Source organism: Lipotes vexillifer, unplaced genomic scaffold (genome assembly GCF_000442215.2).
Source record: "Lipotes vexillifer unplaced genomic scaffold, Lipotes_vexillifer_v1.1 scaffold1155, whole genome shotgun sequence".
Lineage (NCBI taxonomy): Eukaryota > Metazoa > Chordata > Mammalia > Artiodactyla > Lipotidae > Lipotes > Lipotes vexillifer.
Window position 1 is genome coordinate 51,858 of NW_006791048.1, and position 23,239 is coordinate 75,096.

General features: G+C 39.8%; 1 protein-coding gene across 1 annotated transcript in view; it reads left to right on the top strand.

Moving 5' to 3' along the window:
• The window catches only part of TMX4 (thioredoxin related transmembrane protein 4), a 40,280-nt gene that overhangs the window by 15,976 nt on the left and 1,065 nt on the right, over positions 1 to 23,239 (top strand). The window contains exons 3-7 of the mRNA XM_007464183.1: positions 1,563 to 1,608; positions 3,272 to 3,400; positions 10,237 to 10,282; positions 16,953 to 17,054; positions 21,651 to 21,714. Of these exons, the coding sequence (XP_007464245.1) occupies positions 1,563 to 1,608; positions 3,272 to 3,400; positions 10,237 to 10,282; positions 16,953 to 17,054; positions 21,651 to 21,714 (387 nt within the window). The remainder of the gene's footprint in view (positions 1 to 1,562; positions 1,609 to 3,271; positions 3,401 to 10,236; positions 10,283 to 16,952; positions 17,055 to 21,650; positions 21,715 to 23,239) is intronic.

Here is a 23,239-nt window from a genome sequence, read left to right on the forward strand (position 1 = left end):
ATTAAAAAATACCCTTGTTCCCCTGCTCGGCTGTATTTCCAAACAACATTAGAGGTGAACATGCTTGTTAAATCCTCAGTGGACTTCTCAGGTCACATGTGTTTTTGCAACTGCCAGTACAACCTTTTCCGCCCCCCCCCGATGTTCAATGATATGTGTATGTAGTAAATGTTTCTTTTTGTAAATTGATTTTTATTACCTTCAGAATACTATCTTTTCTTTTAAGTGCCATAGGGATGTTTTAGAGTCTACTTGGTTTGATATCAGTATATCAAATAGTAATTGTTTTTTGGGAAGACTCATTGTTAATTAATAAATTATTATACTGAATATAGGCTTAACTTATAGAATGGGTATAAACAAATTTCTCGTGTTATTAAAAGTAAAGCTTCAGTGTTTCAAATTGCAGGTGAGACAGGAGAGATGTAAAATTTGAGCCACTTTATTTGAATAGCTATTTGATTTTGTCCAGATTGTTCTTCAATGGGAAAAGCAGGAGTTTTGAGAAAGGTGAAAATAATGTCTCATTTTTCCATGCTGGCCAGAGATAGCCTTCAGCTTTGCTTCTCTTTGCCAGAACCAGGCTTACTCACTTTTGGTGCCCACATAAACATTATTTATTTGTAAATATTTAAAGAGCATTATGCTCATTATTCCTATATCATTCAGGTTTTTGTTGCATGCCCCTTAGTATCATCAGTCTCTGTTTGTAGTCATGGTTGTGATTATTTTGATTAAGCTTTTCCCTCTGCCACTAGACTGTACGTGTTTTTGTTTATCTATATCTTGAATAGTTATCACAGTGCCCGGAACAAAGAAGGTGCTTAGTAAATATTTGCTGAGTGACTAAGGGTTTTCTTTATCTTTGTCTTCACGTGTACCTGGCATAACAGTTGATATGTAGTTAGTGTTCAGTAAAGGTTTGCCAAGACAAATTGAAAAAAATCTATTTAATGTACATAGAATCCCTTGACAGTACTTGCAAATTTTATAAATGTGCGAAGATTATACATAACTTATTTTGTATTCCTTATTATTTTTTAAATGTATGACTGATGTAATAATACCTATCATTATTTATTGAGTCCTTTACTATGTGCTACACACTTGATATACTGATCCAATATAACTTCAGAACAATTCAGTTAGGCTTTTATATCCCCATTTTATAGATGAGGTAGCCAAGACTCAGAAAGGTTAAGTAATTTATGTAAGGACACAAAGCTAGTAAATGGAGAATTTAGTTGTTTAACCCAGATTGCATGTCTCTAAAACCTATCCTTTCAGCCACCATATAATTCTAAGTATTACACAAGCCAGAAAACTCCAGTTTAACACATGAAAGATAAGCAAGTTATATGTCAGTGACTAGAAAGTATTAGGTAAATAAAAATGGGTAAAAATTTATTTAAAAAAAATAGTAAATGTGATTCAGTAATGGGAAAGATTTTGCTAATGTGGTTGTAAGAACATGCTCAAGGCTGTTTGTTCTTGCACCTTAAGTTAGATGCTTGGTTTAGTCTGAGTTTGACTTGTAACTTTTTTGTCTATGCTTCTTGTAGGTTTGAGTGGCCGCTTCTTTGTCACTACCCTCCCAGCATTTTTTCAGTAAGTTCAAATAATTTTCTGGTTTTGCAGAGATTAGAAATCAGTAGATGTGTACCAGTATTCTAAGTTGTTTTCCATAACCGTCACTCATGCAGCTTAGCATTTGAAGGGAGAAAGACTGGTCTGCACTGAATGATAGTGGTTAGAAGAGAGGGATGCTCAGGGTGCTGCCGAGAAAGGAACCTAATTTCAGGTAGCAAATAGGTGAGGAGGTCAAAGAAGATTTTTCTGATGATGTAAAAGATGGGATGATTCTTAATAGTTAGGAAGGAATAGGTTAAGCAGGCAAGGTAGAGAAGGCCTTTCCAGATAGAGGATGTATCATGGAAAAGCCCAGGAGAAAAGGAGATACCTTCAGAGAACTGTAACTAGTTCTCTATGGCTGGCCCATAGGGTACAGCTGGATCATCCTGGGTGATGGGGCTAGAGAGGCTTAGATATTGGCGGGGGGGGCGGGGAGGAGAAAGGGATGGATTCCGGAGATACTTAGGAGATGGGGTCATTGGAACTGGTGATTGATTAGCCATAAGGAAGAAGGAGCTTGTGATGACTTACCAACAGGCCATTCTTAACTAGTGAAAGCTTTTGAGGACCCGTTAGAATAAGGTGAAGTTTGGAAGATAGAGGCCAGAATAGAGAAGATAATGTGAAGGGTTTATGCTAATTCCAAGTCGGAAAGTTTAGGTGATAGTTTGATTTCAGGATCTAAAGCTCTTAAGAAAGATCTAGGCTAGAGATACATACTGGGGTTTAGATAACGGTAGAAATATAGACAATGAGAAATAGATACATTGGGAAGAGAAGCAGGTCAAGGATAGAAGCTGAGTTGACCACCATTAGGACACCTGCAAAGGAAAACAGGGAGTGTGGAAGGGATGGACAGAGTAGTAGGAAGTAGTAGGAAGTAGTAGGAAGAAGTCCAGAGAGCTCATGTCATAAAAGCCAAGGGAAGGGAGGATGGAATGGGGGGGCTCAGTAGTGGACAGTGCCAATGACCAACCCAGGAAAAATGGCAGAAAAGTGCTCCATGGATACGGCACTTAAGAGTCATTGGAGACCTATAATATGAGGAGTTTCCATGGAGTCATGGAAGCAGGACCCCCGACTGCAGGAGTATTGAATGAGTAATGTAAGTGGAGAAAATGGCAAGTGTAGACTCCTCCTCTAGGAAGCTTGACTGGCAAGAAAGCAAGAGGGAGGGAAGACGAAAGGCGTATGTGAGACTAAGAGGCATTTTGTTAATTTTAGGGGAGGGACTTGGATGACATAGATTTGGAAATGTGGATACAATTTTTTAAAACTTGACAACAATTGCTGTTTTGCTGCTATAAGAGAAAAATAGGAATAATTGGTAGCAAAAATAATAAAAAGTAACTTGGCAGATTAGACAGTGCCAAGGACTTTGCTTATAGTCACAAATTGTGCAGTAATAAAATAGAATATTTAATACTTTCTGTTTTGGAATTCCTCATTTGTACTAGATAAGTATTTATGCATGCTTTCTGACTTATAACTAACTATAACGTGTCTTTTTCTTCATTTGAGCCAAGTTAAAATTCAGAGTGGAGTTCACATGTAAAACCAATAGTTATTTTGATTTTCATTGTCTGTAATACTTGATATTTTAATGGGTTTATTTTCTATTTGTTTTTATAATTTATAGTGCAAAAGATGGGATATTCCGCCGTTACCGTGGCCCAGGAATCTACGAAGACCTGCAGAACTATATCTTAGAGAAGAAGTGGCAATCAGTTGAGCCTCTGACTGGCTGGAAATCCCCGGCTTCTCTAACGTAACTTGTTTTTTAATGACAAGGTGTTATTAATAGAACAGAAGATCTCAAGTTAACAACCCATAGACCTTGACAGTCTACATTTTTCTTCATATTCACTTCTGGTTACCTAGACTACACATGCCTATGCTTGGCCCATGTTGTGTTTCTGGTTTTGTGACCCACATATGTTTCAGCTGGTTGTTAAGATACTGGGAATTAAGTACCCAGATTCAGGTGGGTTACAGAAATCCTCTCCTCTAACTTTTGCACCATGTCACCTGTTTTCTCTTTACAAAATATGGTGAACACCATTTACCATCCTTCCTTCCTTCTAAATTATTCATAAGATAGAGGAGCAACTATTTCTTGAATTATAGTTCATGAAGGAATTGCTCATGTATCCGTGTGGAAAATAAGACTGATGGTGTCTTTGGCTGCCTAGCAGAATACTGCTGGGGTAACTTTTGGCCATAATGGCAAACTGTATAATGCTTGGTGAGACAGATAAGGCCAAGCCATAATAACTTTTTCACAGTTTTAATTTTGAATGAATTGTCATATTTGTAATTAATTTTATATTAGTATATATAAGTGTAAGGAATATCCCTGCTGAAATAGGATCAAATCATGCCATATTTCAGGAATAAGCATGTATAGGAAATACATGGCTTATTCTAAAAGCAGTTCACCTCTGGCATTTCATTCTGCAAATATGTGAGCACTGATTTTATGCAGGTAGTGTTCCAAGTGCTAGATGTTCAGCAGTGAACAAGACAGCTGTGACCCCTCTGCTCTCCTCGGGTGACTTAAAGTAAGACAGATTAAGAAAAAAACTAGGGATGTAAAGAATCATAGTCTAGATAAGGACTGTTCAGAAAAAAACAAAAAACTACCCTTTACTAAGTCAGGGACTAATTGTGGGAGCGTGGCCCTGCATTAGACATTAGATGGGGGCTAGGAGAGGTCGCTCTGAGGGAAGGACTGCAAGTGAGATCTAAAGACAGCATGGCCCAGCCAGGTGATGAGCAGGGGAGGAACGTTCCCAGGAACGGGTATAGCATCCGCACAGGCCCCAAATCGGAAAGAGCTCCGTGTGTTGAGGAGCAGAAAGGTGGCCAGTGAAAGGGAGGGAGAGGAGTGTAAACTGAGAAAGCGAGGAGGACAGGAAGCAGATCATGCAGGCCTGTGGCCAGTGAGGAGCTGGGATATTAGCAGCGCACGCGGTGAGCAGAGAGTGGAGAAGTCCACGTGGAGAGGTGAGACAGGTAGAAGGCTGTCTCAGAGTCTAGCCCAGGGATGGTGGCAGTGCAGATCAGGGTGGTGGCAGTGGGGGTGGAGAGAATGGGTGGATCTAAAATATGTTTTAAACATCTGCCCCACGTGCTGGAAGCCATCTCGCGCCGGTGGCAGCGTGCCTGCCACTCCACGTCCCACCGCGCCGAGCCCCTGCAGGGGTCATCGTGAGACAAGCTTGCCAAAATGGCCGCAGCCAGTTAAGGAGACTGAGGGAAATTTTGAGTCACTGGACCTTGCAGACCTTGCTAAAAAGCAGCCATGGTGGCGCAAGGTGTTTGGGTAGGAATCTGGGCCTTCAGCCGAGACATATAGCATAGCAACCCAGCTGTTAATTGGAGGTGTCACTGGATGGTGTATGGGTTTCATATTCCAGAAGGTTAGAAAATGGGCTGGAAAAGGGACTGATCCACAGGAGTTTTGAGACTTCATGAGTTCTGAGAATGTAGAAAACTTGGAATTAATTCTTAAACTTGCAGGTGATCCTTTGAAAAATATATGTTTTTCAGACCTTCCTTTTAAAATGTTTGCCTTGGACCAGGGCACGAACCCATGTCCCCTGCATCGGCAAGTGGACTCTCAACCACTGTGCCACCAGGGAAGCCCACAATGTTTGCCTTTTAACTTATCTTGGGAATGATGTATTGAATTTGGAAATTGTAGCTACCAGTGGATGTGTGGCATTTTTAGGAATTCATCCATTTGCATTTTTTTCCTTATATTCTGGTAGTATTTTAAGGCAACATGTTATTTTGTTTGTAACAAGCATGAATCATACACAAATCATAATGGTATGAGGCACTTTGTTCTATATTTTTGTACAAGAACTCAATTTTTTTTTCACTTTTTATTATGGAAACTTTCAAACATACATAAAAGTACAGAAAATAGTACAATAACCCCCATGTACTCTTTACCCACCTATAATGATCATCAAATTACAGCTTTTTTTAATCAGTTGTTTTGAAACAGATACCAAATGTGTCATTCTGTTAAAGGTAAGAACTCATTTTAAAAATCATAAATACAATACCCTATTATTATACCCATCTGACCCCACCCAGACCAATGGAATGGGGGCTGCAAAACCTAACTGAAGTGCCTTGTGCCCCTTTGGGCTGCAGGTAGTGGGAGTGGTCTCTCTAGTGGGGTGGGGGTGGCCTTTATTCCCCTGTGATTATTGGTGATGACAAAAATTAGCAGGTTGCTCTAAGCTGCTCTGGGCGGGTTACAATAGATAATAGACTGAAATAAGATTCTAACTTCCTCCTGAGGGACATGGTTGAGGTCAGTATTGCAGGTTGGCCTCATCCTGTTGCAGTGAGAATGGCCTTGAGTTTTGCCTGCTGAGCGGGGCCACCACTGGTGGCCGTGCAGAGTGGGTGCTGAGGTCGAACAGTGGCGGTGCTGTGGTGCACATCACTGGTGGCATTTAGGAGAGCTCCCTCAGGCACTCAGGGAGCCTCTAAATGGAGACCCTGTTGCCAGCAGCTTTGCCTCAGGTGAAGTGAGAGAGATTTCCCCCAAAGAGCAGCTGCCACCCCTCCATGCCAAACTGAGATACCAGGACCAGGCAACTGCACCCATGGATGCTCTGTTTCCTTGTGATTGGCAAGACCTCTTTAATGAGGCATGCATTTTTCTCCAGTACCCAGAATCCAATAATGTGCTGGGCCTCCTTAGTGATGGGGGCTGAAGACACAGCAGCTTTTCTTTGACAGAGGGATTAAGCATTTTCAGTCATCACTTTGACCGTGTTTGGGTTTCAGCTCACCTTGCTCGGGGCTTCCTTACCTGTAGTTTGGCCTGGCCTGGAGAACTTCTGACAGCTGGTGGCTGGAGTGCCTGTGAGGCTTTTCTCTCTTTTCACTCCTCACCCCAGAGCTCCTTCTGTCCCCTCCTGGCATCCCTGCCACTCTGGGCCACCCTTTGACCCAGCCTCCCTCCTTGTGATGGACCAGGTAAGATGGGAGCTGTAATGCAGAGGAGAGGGAGAGGGATCCAGTGGCACTTTCACTTTCCGGCTGCTGCCCACTCAGGGCCAACAAATAGATTCTCATGTCTTCAGTCTTGCTGAGGCTCTGTATCTGCGTTGTTGACACGGTTTGAGCTTGAGCAGTCCCATTGTCATGAGCGTCACTGTCATTGTTATAACATACAAACAAGGCTTTCCTCCTGCTGCCCACCTGGGCCACTTGTCTGCTCCCACCTCTCACCACTCAGCCTCAGGCACATTCATCAGTAGGCAGGGGGCCAGGGATGGGGATGGGGGAAGGAGGCGCCTGACTGTCACACCTGGCCTTCCAGCTGGGTGAGAGCCCTCCTTACTGGACCTGGCAGGACACAGGACATGATTAAAAGGTGAATCTTACATAATTCTAGCTAACATACCCTTGGGTTGGGTGCTTGTGGTTTTGAAGTGTGTAACTGTTGTAAAGATGTTCTCTCCATCATCCTTTTGTGTGACTTTTGCCAGAAAGATGGACATGACTGATGGTTGGGCTCTTACTTTGAAACTTTTACTTTTGTGTAGTTTGGGAAATGCAGTAAATTTCTGGTTGAAAAAAATGGCTTAGGGATAGATTTGAAATATCTGAGTATCATAGTATTTCATGATGATGTCAATTTCTTCTGTGAGGGAAACTTACTTAAGGCCACTTTTGGACCCCGTAGGCAAAATTAGGCTGCTGCCATCTCTGCTCCCTCCACCAAATTATCAGCTTCATTTCTTTGTCATGGATTCCAGGTCTGGGCCCTTTGTAATCACTTATACAATATTAGTGTGATCTCTTTGAGAATTGGGCAGAAAACATGCCTTATTCTGGACTCGATTTCCAAAAAATCATGCAGTGTGGCTTAACTTCTGTGATTTTGGATTCTTCTTAAGAAATTATGAGTTTCAAGAGCACTAATTTTCTAGCGAAAACTGACAGTGTTGCACTTTCTTCACGTTTTCAGAGAACTGTAAAGTCAGCTTATTGATTCGCCAAAACTCTACCTTTCTGAATTTGAAGTGGTAAGAAGTGCCATTACTATGATTGAGAGCAGTGGTTCGCATCCTTACTTGTCCAGGGGAATCACCTGTGGACTTTTGAAAACTACTGACACCTGGCTGCCATCCTAGAGACACTGATTACACTGGTACTGGTGGCGGAGCCTTGTGTTCCGGAGGAGCAGCCAAAGTTGGGAACCACTATAGTCTTGGAAGCTGGTGCTAATAAAATGATAGTTCTGCTGTTAACAAGTGACTGCTGAACAGGCCTTTAAAGCCTTTTAAATTAAGTGTCATACAACTTCAGATGCCTTCCGAATACCGAACACAAGTATAATATTACAGTTTATTAAATGTTATAGGAATCGTGTGGAGTGGATGCATGAAAGTAGCATGATGGCCGACCAGGGCCATTGTCATCAATACTTGTAAAACTCTTGGGCAGAAGATTGTGGGGTAATGGGTATTTGTATGGTGCCAACATATCACCCCACAAATGACCTACCCATTACCAAGGGAAAACTGCATTTCCACTGGAGAGGTCTGGCTCAGTCACTGGTTAACCAAGTGATTAAACTTAGCATCACTTAGAGCCCACTTACAGCAGGCTTTTTAGTCTCTAAATGGAAGATGAGATCATAGTTTGCACTTTCCCAGCTCTTCCCTGAAGACTGAGATTCAGTGCTGATCATGGCCCCTAATAAATAAAAAACACTTGGTAAATGTTAAGCTTCTTTGATGCCTCTTTTGTTTCCCTGTATGTCATAATAATAGCTAAGAAGAATAAGGTTGAAATCAATGTCTGCTAATAGATGTTGAATTAAACTGAGACAGGACTGAGTTTAAAGATAGGAAGGAACAATTGTTTGAAGCTTTAGGAGCCCCAAAGAAAGGAGTATACCTGGAGAAAAAAAATAAAGCAGTCTGAAACTTGAGTAGTTAACTCAATAAAAATAACTGTGTAATAAAGCAAAGGAAAACACTCTTTGATCATGAAGTGATTGCTAATGTGAATCCAACACCACTATCAGTTGATACTTTTAAATGAAATTTAGATTTGTACATGATGTAAATGTAGTTGTAAAATGTTTTAATAATTGTTTTACTATTAAAAATAAAATAAAATATGTTTTAAAGGTAGACTTTGCTCAGGTGAAGGAGAGGGAAGATTCATACACACACACACACACACACACACACACACAACTCCTTGGTTTCTGGTTTGAGAACTTGATGGTCTTGGTACCAGTTACTGATTTGAGCAAGAGGAAATCAAGGGTTCAGTGTTGGACATGTAAAGTTTGAGATGCAGACTTCTTTGTAGAGCTGCCAAGTTGGATGCATGGAGCTGGGTCTCCATGGAGAATTCAGGAACACAAATACAAGGCATATAGATGGTATTTAAAGTTTTAGAAGGAAGGGGATCACTTAGAAAAAGAAGAGTGCTTGGGCCTGAGCCACAGGACACTCCAAAGTTAAGTTGGGTAGAGAAGGAGTCAGCAAAAGGAAATCGAAAATGAGTACCAGTGAGGCAGGAGGACAGGCTAGGGCACACAGTTTCCTAGAAGCCAAGTAAAAGGTGGTCAAGAAGGAGGGAATAGTCACTCGTGTCCCATGTTACCAAGGGGTTAAGAGAGATCAAGTCTGAGACGGAGACATTGAGTGAAGCAATGCGATGTCATTGTGGCCTTGACAAGGAGTGATAGTGCAGTAGAGGATGGAAGCCAGATTTGAATGGGTTAAAGATACAGTGAGGAAGAAGCAGCAGCAAGCGTAGGCTTCTCTTTGGAGAAGTTTGTGAAGCTAAGCTGGAGGGCCGTCTGAGGTCCAGTGATGCTCTTTTCAAAAGATGAGAGAGGGTAGAACATGTTTTCGTGCAGATGAAAATGATCCAGCAGAGAGGGAGAAATTGCTGATGCAGGAAATGGGATGACAGGAAAAACCAAGTCATTAACAAGACAGAAGGGATGGGGTGCAAGGCACGAGTGGAGGGTTTGGACTGTGGTCAGGCAGGCAGACTTTCTCTGTTGCAATAGGAGAAGGTGGATGCAGTTGTACACCAGGCTCAGATTTGCTGCTGGGAAGATAAGAGAGATCACATAATGGCTTCTGGTTTCACAGTGACAGACAAGGAGTGTTTGTTAGCTGAGAGTGCTTGGGGAGGGGAGGGTTTTTAAAGTTTGAAGGGAGAGAAAAGGATATGAGCTATCATCTCAGGTAAGAGCCTAAAAGATTACAGTGGGCCTGGGCCGTATTGAGTGCTCGCTGAGGTTTGTGACTGTGAGGGGAGATAGTGTTTTTTCCCCAGAGACATTCAGCTGCTCAGGGTTAGGGATTTCACCAGGCATGCACCATGCAGGGAGAAAGGATCAGGGACTTGACCGTACTTACAGCAGAGTAATTCAGATGGTGACCATGGGGTCTAAGCTCTATAAGGATGGGAACGAATCCAGGAGAGAGGACAATGTATTGCAAGAAGTGGAGGAGTAGTCCTTGTGACTTGAATCTTGTGTTGTTTTTTTTTAATATCATACCTCACCAGTGGTTCTCCTTCTCTTTATTTTTTTAGGATGTCTGGAATGGCTGGTCTTTTTAGCATCTCTGGCAAGATATGGGTGAGTAAATATGCCCTTTATTATTATATTGGCAGAGGGTTTTTTTTTAAGAGTGAGAAGGTAGCTTCTAAACAATTGGAAAATAAACACTTATAAATGGTTTTATAATTTCTGTTTTCTTTTTAAGCCACACAACTACTCTTACATGGGGTCACAGTGGAAATGTGTCTTTGTGTCCTTCTAAGGACATAAATTGGACAGAGACCTGTAACTACTGTGTCCAAGTCATATTTTCTTAGATCGGTAATGAATCCTTTTAACAAAGCTGAAAGGGCTTATGTGGTTTCTCTTCATCTTATTTTCCCATTGTTGTAATCTCCCTACAGATCAAATATTTGTCAGGGATCAGCCAACTTGTGGGTGGGCCGGGCCACCCTTTTTGGTAAATAAAGTTTTGTTGGAACACAGTCACATGCACTAATTGTATTCTGTGACTGCTTTCACACTACAGTGGTAGAGATGAGTAGTTGTGATGGAGATCATATGGCCCACAAGCCTAAAATATTTATGATGTGGCCCTTTAAGGAAGAGAGCCCCTGATATGTGTGATTGTATCATTTCACTGAGTTCTTTCAGTGGCTTAGAACTTATTTAGGTTAAAATGTTGAACTGTTACATAATCTTGAATGTATCACATAAGCTTTTGCTCCTCTTTACATGTAGGGTGAACTAATAAATCCTACCAGATTTGACAAAATTACTGTGAAATTAAATATATATCCTTAAAGTATTTCAAAAGATCTTTAGAAGTGAGTCCCTCCCTATATTTGTCTTTTCTAAGCTATGATTATAGGTCATGCATCATATTTGGAACTTAATATTCAGGGAGCTCATGAAGACTCTCTGTTTTTCATGCATATTACTGTATGTTTAGGGAAATATAAGAACAAATTTTTGTGTCCTAGTTTCTCAGTTGTATTATATTTCCTGCCTTGTGAGAGACCTACTTTAGGGTTTTTTTGTTTAATTTTTAAAACAGAGAGCAGATTGTTGACTTAGATTCAGTCTTTTTTGGTTAAGATCTGTTAACTGGTTTTTTTGACATTTGTATATCATATTAAACAATAACTAGCATTTTTCCCTTTTCAGATAGTTTGAGTTTCATGTGGTTTTCTTCTGATATTTTCGTGATATTGGCAAGAAGTTTATTCAAAGCTTGAGAATTATGAATTGCAAACCAGGAACTGAGAGTAAGGGATTCAGCCTATTGCAGTATTTTGACACTAAAGGTTGATGGAGTCATATATTCTGATAGCTATCTGAAAACCTTATAGCCATATAATGTCTAATCCAAGAGGATAATTTAATAAGTGTGAGGAATCATCATCAAGATCTTAGCACAGAATCTATTATAATTGCAGGTCAAGAGATGAATTTGTTCTGAGGGTTAAGAAGAGCTTAGATGGAAGCTGATTGTGACCTTCACACATTGTTAAAGAGTAGTTTTATTTTCAAAGATAGTACCAGGGAAAATAAATGATTGCTCAGACCTCTTATAGCTTGGCTGATAACCAAGGAGTTGGAGTTTTTCATCATGTCATGCAAATGATTACAATGTGTGGCATTTGGAGCACATCAAGGCCAGGAGTTGATGTTTTATCTTTGTAGGCACAGTGCACAGCCTTGGGCAGCATGGATGGATTCTGTGTGGATGCATTGGACTTCAGAGAAAAGGCCATTTGGAGAATAGAATATGATCCATCTCTGAATAACCAATTAAGATGTTCTTATTAGGATTGAGAAGTAAAGTATATATGATATATATTTTATATATATGTGTATTTAGACTTTCCAGATATTTTTAAAAAGAACAAAAAGTACAATTTTATAAGATAAACTGTAGAATTTGACACACAGCAATTGCATTTTACATTCTATTAGGTCATTTTGTCTAATATTAATACCATATTTTTTCTTTCTGGTTAGTGTATACCTGGGATATTTTTTTCTACTTTCAACCTTTTTGTTGTTATGTTTTAAGTGAATCTTTTAAAAAGCATATAGCAAGAAGTAATTCTTTTCACTGATAAATTTAGTCCATTTATATTTATTGGGGTCACTAATACATTTGCCCTGATTGTAGATTGTGTGTGTATGTGTGGTGGGGGGCGGGGTGGGGATGTACATGACTAAAAGAATATAGATGGTAGGTTTGTAGGTTATTTTAGTCTCCTCATATGTGTACACATTACCTTAAATATCTATAATAGAAAACTGGTATTACTCTCTGTATCAGCATCTGGTTTCCTCAAGCCTCTTGACAAACTTTTGTAATTTCTTTTATTCTTAGAAACAAGTCCCCAGCCTTTCATCAGATCTCTGGGAAGGGCTCTCACCACTTGTGTTTTCAGAATTCAGCCCTTGTCCTCTTATTCAGAGGGTATGATCTCTGGCCTGGTGTGACCCAATCCTTGGCTACGCATCAGTCTCTGATTCCCACTGCAACCTCTAACTATAGTTTGTCTTGTTGTCCTTATAGAACTACTGATACTTACCAAGCCCGTTCTCCTAGCTGACCACCTGGCTGCTCAGTTAGCTTATTTAGCTGGTTCTTCTCCCGTGCCCAAGATCCTCACATCAATTGTTGAGTATGTAATTGTGGGGAACATAATCTGTTTTTAACTCAAGTCTAGATAATATAAAACTGTAGTGCAACTGTATTAACAGTCAACAGAAGAGGCACAGCACTGGAACTAAAAGAGTGTAAAGACTCTGAGGAAGAAGGTAAAAACAGGGAAGAAAGAAAGACGCAGAGGGGCTAATGCCAGTGAGGCAAGATTGTTGATGCCAATCCACAGTCTCTTACCATACTGAGATTTTTGTGGATGCATAGACAGATAGGAGTCAGTCTTTTTTCTCAGCAACAGTGTCCCATGGATGGGTTGCTAGTCCACCCGCTGTATGTTTCCCAACCCATTTGTTTTCCCTGCCATAGACAGTTGTTCTGTGCTTAGCATAGAACCTGGTACCTATCATGTACTTGAGAACTGTTTTTTGTTACTTTTATTCATTAATCATTGTCATCATTATTTTACTTTTTCCGCTGATTAGACAACAAGGAATACTTTATCTTTTTTCACTTATTTTTAAACCACGGTTGATAGGATTGAAATAGGGTTTTATGACAGTTGTACAATGTGTACTTTTGTTAACTAGGTTTAGCATTTGAATGTATTTAAGCATTACTTTATTTGTTGAATTTGTGCTGCTTACTGAGCTAATACAGGATGTAAGTTAATACCTCTCCTCAGTGTTACTGTTGTTATGAAAAGATGCAGGCATATGGCAAATTTTAGTTACAGTAAGGTGTGCTACACCTTATTGGACACGCTGTGTGATGGAGAAGATTTAATGCTTTATCAGTATCTCATGATGAGAATTAAAGGCCATGAATGTTTAGACTGGAGAATAACCAGAGTGAATTTTAAAACTCTAAAACATCCCCCTGTGTTTTAGATGGTGGTGTCTCTTCTCTTACTGTTTTTGGATTTTTTGTTGTTTGTAAAAATATCTGGAACCATATTAGAGTGAGATGGTGCCCATCCACAGGTCACCTCCCCTCGAGCCTACAAGAGGCTGCAGATTTGTGTCTTGTTGGAGGTGTTGAGAGGGTAGAACATAGAAGGGGAAGTGAGCCCTTGGTGATCACTGGAGAAGGCTTTCTGAGCTACTCTCACACAGGGAGGATATTTTGAGGATTCTAATCTGTCTGAAAGGGGTTTAAGGATCATCCCCAAACTCCTCAGGGTATAACCTGTGATGCAGATGGGATTTGAATTCAAAAGGCTCTCTGTCCTTTGGGGCCAGCCCAGCTCTGAATGAGGCTCTGTGACACTGGGCTGGATGAGTGGTGCCCCTGGGCGGGATTTAACCTGACCTGCAGTAGTTCAGATCCCAGAGGGCTTGCTGGCCTCCCTGGGGAGGGGAGGCTCCACCTCTGACCCCTGGATGCCTTGGCCTGGCTCCACTCCTTAAATCCATCTGACCACTGGTTGGAATATTCTTCTCATTTATCCTGCATTTAGTTCTCTCATTCAAATGTATGTAGCCAAAATGTGTGTAGCCAAAAATTAGCTCTAATTCAGTCACCTATTGCAAACGTATAAGGTATTGGGCCCAGCAGGTGACATTTTCGCGCATAAGTAAACAACAGGATGCTTCCTTGTAATGAGCATATATAATATTGAACTAGGTCAGTATTTTCCAAAAGTGAAAACTGTTACTTTACCTGGCAACGAAAGGAAACACAGAAATCTAAAATTGAACTAGATCAGTCTTAATCAGTTATTACTCGGAAACATATATATAGCAAAACTTCAAGTGCCTGGTACCAGGAACCCTAATACTCTTAAAGGTACTCTGAAACCATCGTGGACTCAAAGTAAACAGGTAAAGATTTGTGGCTGCAGTTGTGAGAGCACAACTTGATTAATGAGGCTTTAGTAATAATCACCTAAAAAGACCACAAGATGGCAGAGTTTCTCTAAGAAGCTCAAATAAATCCTTTAAAGAGTGAGTTGATAACAAGAAAATTAAAGTGGAACCTATTATAATAAGAGGCTGTTTTTGAAAGCACTAAGACTATGACTCAGAATGCAGTGATTCAAAGGCACACAATTTACTGAATCCTAGAAAATAACTTAGAAAATTTCTTGAGGGTTTCTTAAATCATTTATTTTGCAGAAGGGCACAAGACACTGTCCAGAAGGACTTATAACTGGATGCTGTTATTCATTCCAACTGTATGGGCAGATATTACTTTATAAAGCAAGCTCCAGAATTCATCCATCCATGGGTCAGCACAAAGGAATACTGGCTTTCCATGTCTTCTAATACTTTGGCACATTTCACAGTTTAATCTTGATGATGACATTGAATAATCAAGAAAAGCATAAATAAACTATGTTCAATATACAAAATTTCCTAAAGTAGAGAACTGTGCAATGCATCTTAAAACTTCCATTGAACGGAATTTGAATGAAACAACCTTTTGTATCCCAAATACCTCTTTTGCCTACTTGGGCTGCAGAATACTAGATTATTCTTTTTTTTTTTTTTTTTTTTTGCGGTACGTGGGCCTCTCACTGTTGTGGCCTCTCCCGTTGCAGAACACAGGCTCTGGACGCGCAGGCTCAGCGGCCATGGCTCACGGGCCTAGCTGCTCTGCGGCATGTGGTATCTTCCCGGACGGGGATACGAACCCATGTCCCCTGCATCGGCAGGCGGACTCTCAACCACTGCGCCACCAGGGAAGCCCTAGATTATTCTTAATAAATAATTGCCCTGGCTGAAGACAGAGTGACGACCAGTGCCATCAGCAGAGGACAGATGACAGTTTTTCAAATCAAGAGTTGTTTGCATTTCTTATGAATAGTTGAAGGATTTGCTAGTATCTTTTCCTTATTCAATAAATATTGAACACTGATTATGTGTATTTAAAAACTTGATGAGTCTTTAGATATATCTCTACTGCTGAGTAAAAAATTGGAGAGAAGAGATCTCAGATTATTCTAGATCAGTTAACAAGCTTTTTTGTTTATTATTCTGAATTAAGCCAGAATAAAATATATTATTTAATTGTATTGACAGTTATAAACTGAGAAACCAATGGGAGATAGTCGAGTAACTTAGGTTTTGAGAAATATTAAAATAGAATCTTGGTCTCATTTTCATCAACCTTATCAGTTCTAGGCAAGTCATTCAGTCATTATATCTGCTTGCTGGTGGCATTTAGCTTGGAGCCATTTCATCCTATGCCCAGTAATTTTATAGATAAAACTATCTATAGACATAACAAAATCATAAAACTATTGGTTTTTTAGTGAATGTTTTTAAAGCTGTAAGAGCCTAAAATAGATTATCATAAAGCCATCATGAGGCAGCATGGCTCTTGCAAGTCCATATATAAATGTGCTTTGAGTCCAGACTAGCAGGCTCATATCTGTAATTCCTGTATGATTTAGCATGTAAATAATTTCTAGCTAAGATTGTATCTCCTCACTTATTTTTTAGTGTTTGGCATCAAATAGAGTCCCAGGGGACAGTAAACAAGAAGGGATGTGTACTCTATTCGAAGACTGATGAAATCTTATTTGTTCATAATGAATTAACTGGAAAATTTCTTCTATTATTACATTCAGGTTTTATGGTGATTAGGAAAGTTGTTAAGGATGGGTGAGGGTAGAGCAATAAGAGTCTGATTAGAAAAAGGAAGCACGGAGACATTTTAAATGGTTGATGTTCCATAAGGAGTAATTTAGTTCTACTTAAAAATTGGTAAAGGCCCAAGAAGTTTAATTTTTTATGGATGCCATATTATGAGTAAAAATTAAGGTTATAAATTATTAGGGCAGAGTGACCAAAAAAATCTCAGGATGGAAGGAGGGACTAGATAACCAATTCTACCAGAGTTCTATTTGATCATGAACTTCAAGGAAGTGTAACTCTTACTAGATATGACCTTGATTATTACTCTCACATTCTCAATGTTGTAAAATTTGACTTGTTCTTGAAGAATCATATAGATGCATAAACTGCTGGACGACCTATGAGGGGGCTCATATAAGTAGAAACAATTTGCAGACTTGAGTTATAGGTAAAGAGGGAGATTCAAACATTCTTAGTCCTCATTATAAGTATATATTTTTTTACTTTTTTCTTCTGATTACAGCATCTTCACAACTATTTCACAGTGACCCTTGGAGTTCCTGCTTGGTGTTCTTATGTCTTTTTCATCATAGCCACCTTGATTTTTGGCCTTTTCATGGGTCTGGTAAGAGATAATGCCAATCTTTTTTCTTGTCTTTAAAGCCAGTTGGTTTCATGCAAAACTGGAAAGCAGCCAAGAAAGAAAAAGCTCATGAACAAACATCATTTTGTGTGTAATCTAAGCAGTTAAATAATATTTGCTTGTTTGATACTGCTTTCAATGGAAATTTGAGAAATACTGGAAAATTCATTAAATTATTATTGCCTAATCCTCTCCCTTAAATATTCTGAAGTCATGTGCTACCCAAAATATAGGCAGTAATGAAGAAATAAATAGAGACTTACTTGAATTCATAGTCAGTTTCCAAGACAACTGAGTCAGCTGTGAATTCACAAATTGCCTACTTGATTAGAACATTGTGATGATAAGGCCAAAGCTGTGAATTTGTTCCTTGGGTGAACAAGATGATCTTTCCTGTTCGTATACTCAAATTGAACCTCTAAACTCACCAGCTGCTTATACATACACTGCAGTTTTCCCCAGGTGGAGTGTGTAAGATAATGTGGATAAAAAACACAATCATTATTATGTAAAAAAATAAGATGCAAACCACATCACTGTGTCTTCTTTGGATATGAAAATTACTATCCATTAGGTATGTGTGTATTTTCTCCCTAGAGTTTTAGGTAAGTGTTGGAATAATACATTTATTTACTTAACTATATAGGCAACTATAAATGTTTGGGCATGTTTTACTCTTGGTTGTATATATTTTTGAAATCTTTCTCTTTACCTACACTTGATCAGTTTGGGCTTTTACTTTTCGTAAAAGTTACTAATCACACAGCCCTTAAACACTGTATGATAGGAATAATTGATGATCACTAAAAATTTGTATGAAAAGGACAGCCCTTTAGGTAAGATTGTCTTAAAGTCTATCCTTACATTTTTGTAATGTATTTCAGCTCTTTTGCAAGGTCTTTTAAAAAATAAGCTTAAAATGTTAGCAGTTGCCTTTATAGCAAGTCACAACTTGGTACTACAAAGTCATATTCCAAGGAGCCAAGGAAGCTCGATTTTATTTTGCCACGAACATGCTTACTTCATATTATGGTTTATATTTGTCATTTGATTGCTGATGTTAACTTCATGGGTGGGGATAGAACTTAGATATGTCATTCATTAGGTCCTAGGTATGTTCCATTCTGCCACATTAACCTTACTGCTAGCTAACATTTCCCTAATGCTCTGGCCTAAAATGATTTGACTTTGGATATAACTTTGACTTTGGTTATAAATGTGCTTCTCCCATCTACCGTCTACTCTGGAGCTGCATGAGTGTGAGGCTTCTGTAGGGGGAACAGTATGAGATCCTGGGCGATTCTGAGATGGAGTTATGGGGAATGTAGTTTGAGTGTGGGCCTATTGGAAGACCATTGAAAACTCTTCTCACATAAAGAGTTCTAGAATTTTACTTTTGAGGTTGACCGTAAGTCCAAGAAGTCAGGCCTGCCTAAGCCTTAAGTTATTTGGAAACTTAGAGTCCAATAATCAGTATAGGAAGGTTATTAGAGGCTTGACATGAAGAAAGAAGAGAGTTGATTAGTCTAGACTATTCAGGTGACTAAGTGATAGAGATTACTGTTCCTTCATAAGAAGTTGGGAAGATAATGTTATTTAAGGAAATAATTTCAAAGCAGTAATAGACTCATACATTTTCTGTTAATACATTTCCATAAAATAGCAAACACATGTCTCTGCTCAAAATGCCTTTTCTACAACTGTAACATGTTAAAAGAAACACAACAGCTAGAATTTTTGCCTTCAATGAGGTCTCCAGGTGATCAGTTCATTGCTCTGTGTCACCTTTGCCATTAACTGGGGGCTGAAAGCAAGGCCCAGTGTGCAGTTATGTGAAACTTGGTCTTGGTGACCTTGGAGGGTCTCCTTCCCTCTATGAGTCTTTATGGAGTTTAACTTATGCAGTGGCCAGAAAAGGCAGGATGTTTTCCATAACGAAGTGATTTCCTGATCAAGTTATTGTTTCCCATAAGCCTGACTGTTACATTTCCTATTTTTCCTTAATTTTAAAAGATGGGAAGTCAAAACAAGGCTGCTAGTTTGATTTTTGCTTGCTACCTTGATTGAGCCTAGTAGTTGAAATATTTTACTAAATGTTATTTTTCACATGTAGACAAAGGGCTCAGTTTTAGAAATCAAGTATATATTTTGCATTTTAAACCAATATGGGAAAGATCCTTAAGTGCATAGTCTGTGTATGAAATCACTCAGGCCGCATCATTTTCTGACATCAGCAACTCTGCTTTGAAGGGTGGAAGATAGCAAAGCTGTAGACAGGCAGAAAAGCAATGGAAAACACAGGTAGCAATCTTTTGCCTCTGTTATCTCGTCTCCATTTCAGTTGGTATGTATAGACACTGTCTGGATTTTGCAGCTTGGGTGGACTATTTTTCTACATGCCGCTGACCAGTTCCTAGTGGAAGAAAGTTTCATCCTTCCTGTGAAAGATGGCAAATCCGTCTACTCTCCTCTTTTAGATGCCTGGCTGTCTGCTAAGCTGAAACCTGAAAATCTAACCATGGAAGGGAAGATGAAGATGAGGACACCAATCCTATATAGACCCTGTTTTTAAACAGTACCATTCTTAGTGGCTCAGAAAGTGACTCATCCCAAGGGAGTGGTTCTTGAGACCGGAAAATAGATCCTGAGCTGATAGAATGAGAGGGTTTTCCTCCCAATTTCTGGGAAGGAAGACAGTATAATGGAATTATGTACTCTTAGAGACATAAAACAGCCCTTAGTAATAGACTAGTCCCAAGCCTGTCCTTTCAAGAGAAAGTGCAAGTGAGAGAACAGTTAAGTGACTTGCCCAGGGTCACACAGCTGACAAGGTTGAGGCTGGTGTCCCATAAGTCTTTGCTAGGCCCCCTTACCTAGCGCTCTAGATGGCCCAGGTATCTCGCAGGTGGGACTTACTCCCTCCCAGGCTTTGTTGTAAATGCCAATTATTTGTCACTGGCAGGTGTTTCTTCTTTCCCTTGCAATGTGTCAGGACCAAAAATTTCCCCTCCAGTTGGTATTAAGAAAGCCAAAAGGAAAAAAAAAAGTCACAAAGAACATTATGTCCAGTGAATAGCTACTATAAGCAAGTGACTGTCATATTAGAAATAGGTTTTCAGCCTCAGTCTTTTCAGATGGAAATGTTTTCCTCTTTGCTGTTCAAATCAATTTGATGGCTTGGAGCTTGTTCCTTCCCAAGGAGGAACACTTCCCAGCACATGGGTCTCCTCAGCCTGGCATTTAGGCCTTTCTCTGGATCCAAGAGCCCCTGTGGTCCAGTTTGGTGTCACTTACAAGAGCCAGATAGCTGCTGCTGCCCTTCCGCTCCTGACCATGCCCAGGACCCTAAATGCCACCTTTCAAGTGGTCATTCTAGTCTTCCCCACCCCCATAACTGGTTGTAATCTCTGTATCTCTTAAGTATCTATCAAAGAGTTTTCTTCATTTTTTATGAGACCCCTGTTCCATATTGCTTTATAATTAAACTGCCATTTTTTTCTCTTTTTGAACCCTTACCCTCAGAAGTTAACATGATATCTTGAACCTAATGAGGCAAATATTAAGTAAAGTAATACATGAATATACAGATGGTAATAAAGTGAGGTTCTCATTTGATGTTTATAAAATTGAGTCAAAAGGATGATGTCTTTGGGTTTTTAAAATTTTAGAGCCCCTTAAAAACATATTTATGAAGTACTATTCCTATTTTAAAGACTGGGCCGTTGTTCAAAGTGTAGGTGAACTCCAGGAGTTAGCTAGGTAAAAGAGGAACTGTGAAGCCCTTCTCAGTGGGCAGCTTCCTCCTGTGCTGACTTCTCTGTGTTGTGCACTGTGTAGGGGAGGACATGGGGAGGGCGTAGAGAGCGAGGGGCTCCCGCTGACTTGGCCCCGATTCACACATCGTCCTGTCAGTTTCATCACCACGGCCCACACCATCCAGGCCTGGAACATGGACTAGAATGAACCTGCCTCTTAGGAGCTTGTGGTTTATCAAGGGAAACAGCATGTTTATAGTAAGTAGCAAGTGACTCAATGCTGCATTCAAGGTCAGAGGTGTGAAGCCAGTCAATCACTGTTTAAAATAGGATTTAGTTCACATCACTGAAGTGTTTTCTCACAGTTTGTCCCTGTAGTAATTTCTTATAGGACTCTTAAGAATTCTGCACCCTGAAGTATTCTTCCACGCAATCAGGGTTACCCACTGGTGAGAGACAACCCATGTACAGACTACTTTTATTTGTCAGAATATGTTTTCTTTTTTAAAGGTCACTTTAGACTTGGCTGATAGTGTCTGTTTTCTTATACTTGCTTGATTCATCTATTTTTAGTGGGCTTTGTGTATACATTTGACTTTGTGACCCCTGTTCTACAGTTAATAGTGTTTTCCTACGTTATATCACATTTGAAAAATAGAAAATTCTTAATTATACCCTTGTCTTTTTTTGAGGACTTTTGACCAATTGCTATGTATTGATATTTGTCTATGAATGTCTGGTTATAGAAGCAGAACCTAACTTTGAGGTTGTTTGGTAACAAATGTCCTACCCACTCACTATGAAATCACTGTTTTCCCTCCAGGTCTTGGTGGTCATATCAGAATGTTTCTATCTGCCACTTCCAAGGCATTTATCTGAAGGTTCTGGTAAGTATGACAGATTCATGAGATAGAGTATTTTTGGAATTCTGTGGTGTGCCCTTTCATGCTCATATAGATAGTGGATTTTTCCCCTGATTTGCTAGGTGACCAAACCATCACCGTTACCAAATTCCTTTGAAATATGTTCTCTAGATAGATTTGAGCAAAAATTCTTTTTTTCTCCTCTCTTAAATTAAGGAACATTTCATTTTGGCAATTGCTTTTTCCCTTGAATTGTTTGCCCTTCATTAATCAGTTGACATCTTTTCCTTCATTGAAACTGGAATGAGCAGGGAGGGAGGGGAACTGACACTTACTGAGTGTCTACTGTGTGCCAGTAACTGTCCTGAGTCCTTTAAAAGCCATCTCCCCAAATCCTTTCACTATTTCACACTGTTCCTGGGACCAAATATCCCTGGATTTCCATGCTTTTATTCCTATTGTTTGCATGAAGACTCTTTTTTTCTTTTTTTGGCTGGCTGTGCGGTGAGACATGTGGGTTCTTAGTTCCGTGACCAGAGATTGAACCCATGTCCCCTGCAGCGGAAGTGCAGAGTCTTAACTACTGGACTGCCAGGGAAGTCCCCATGAAGACTCTTATGAGATTTCATAATTGTTGAATTTTATGTGGGAGTTCAACTAAATAAGCTTATATTTCTTTTTAGTTCTTGACGTTTTTAAGGCTTTGAAACTTCCATATATAATTATAAAATATGTTCCTTTGAATTCTTAAAAGTAACAGAATCCCATTTTAAAACAACTTAGGGGAAAAAAGAAAAATTTATTAGTTCACAAAACTGAAAAATCCAGGGATGTTCTGGCTTCATGCACAGCCCAAGGGATGATAGTTCTACTTCCATGAAGCTGATTCAATAGCTTTCAACGGCCCCAACTCACATTTTATCAGCTTAGCAGTCCCTGTAGAAAGAGAGAAAGCTTTTGCTCCTGACTCTGGCCAAAAACTCCTGGAAAGTACTCTGATTGGCTTGGCTTAAGTCACAGTTCTGAACCAATCACCATGACCAGTGAGTGGGTCACTGAACATTCTACATGGTATAAAATACAGAGCACAAAGAAACCTCTGCCCTCCATGCCCCTGGGCTCTGCCAAAGTCAACATGGTTAGTGAAGTCTCCAGAGAGAGGTGGAGAGGCCATGGGTAGGGCCAGGATGCCATCCAGAGATCTGTCCTGTGTGATAACATAGTTCCAAGATAGAGAAGACTGTCATATCATTGTTTCATTTCACAGCTAAATGTACTCAATTGCTGAATGACCTTTCTTTAATTGAAGTATAGTTGATGTGCAATGTTATATTAGTTTCAGGTGTACAACAGAGAGATTTGATATTTTTATAGATTATACTCCATTTTATTATAAAATATTTCTGGGGCTTCCCTGGTGGTGCAGTGGTTGAGAGTCTGCCTGCCGATGCAGGGGACATGGGTTCCTGCCCCGGTCTGGGAAGATCCTACATGGCACAGAGGGGCTGGACCCGTGAGCCATGGCCACTGAGCCTGTGTGTCCAGAGCC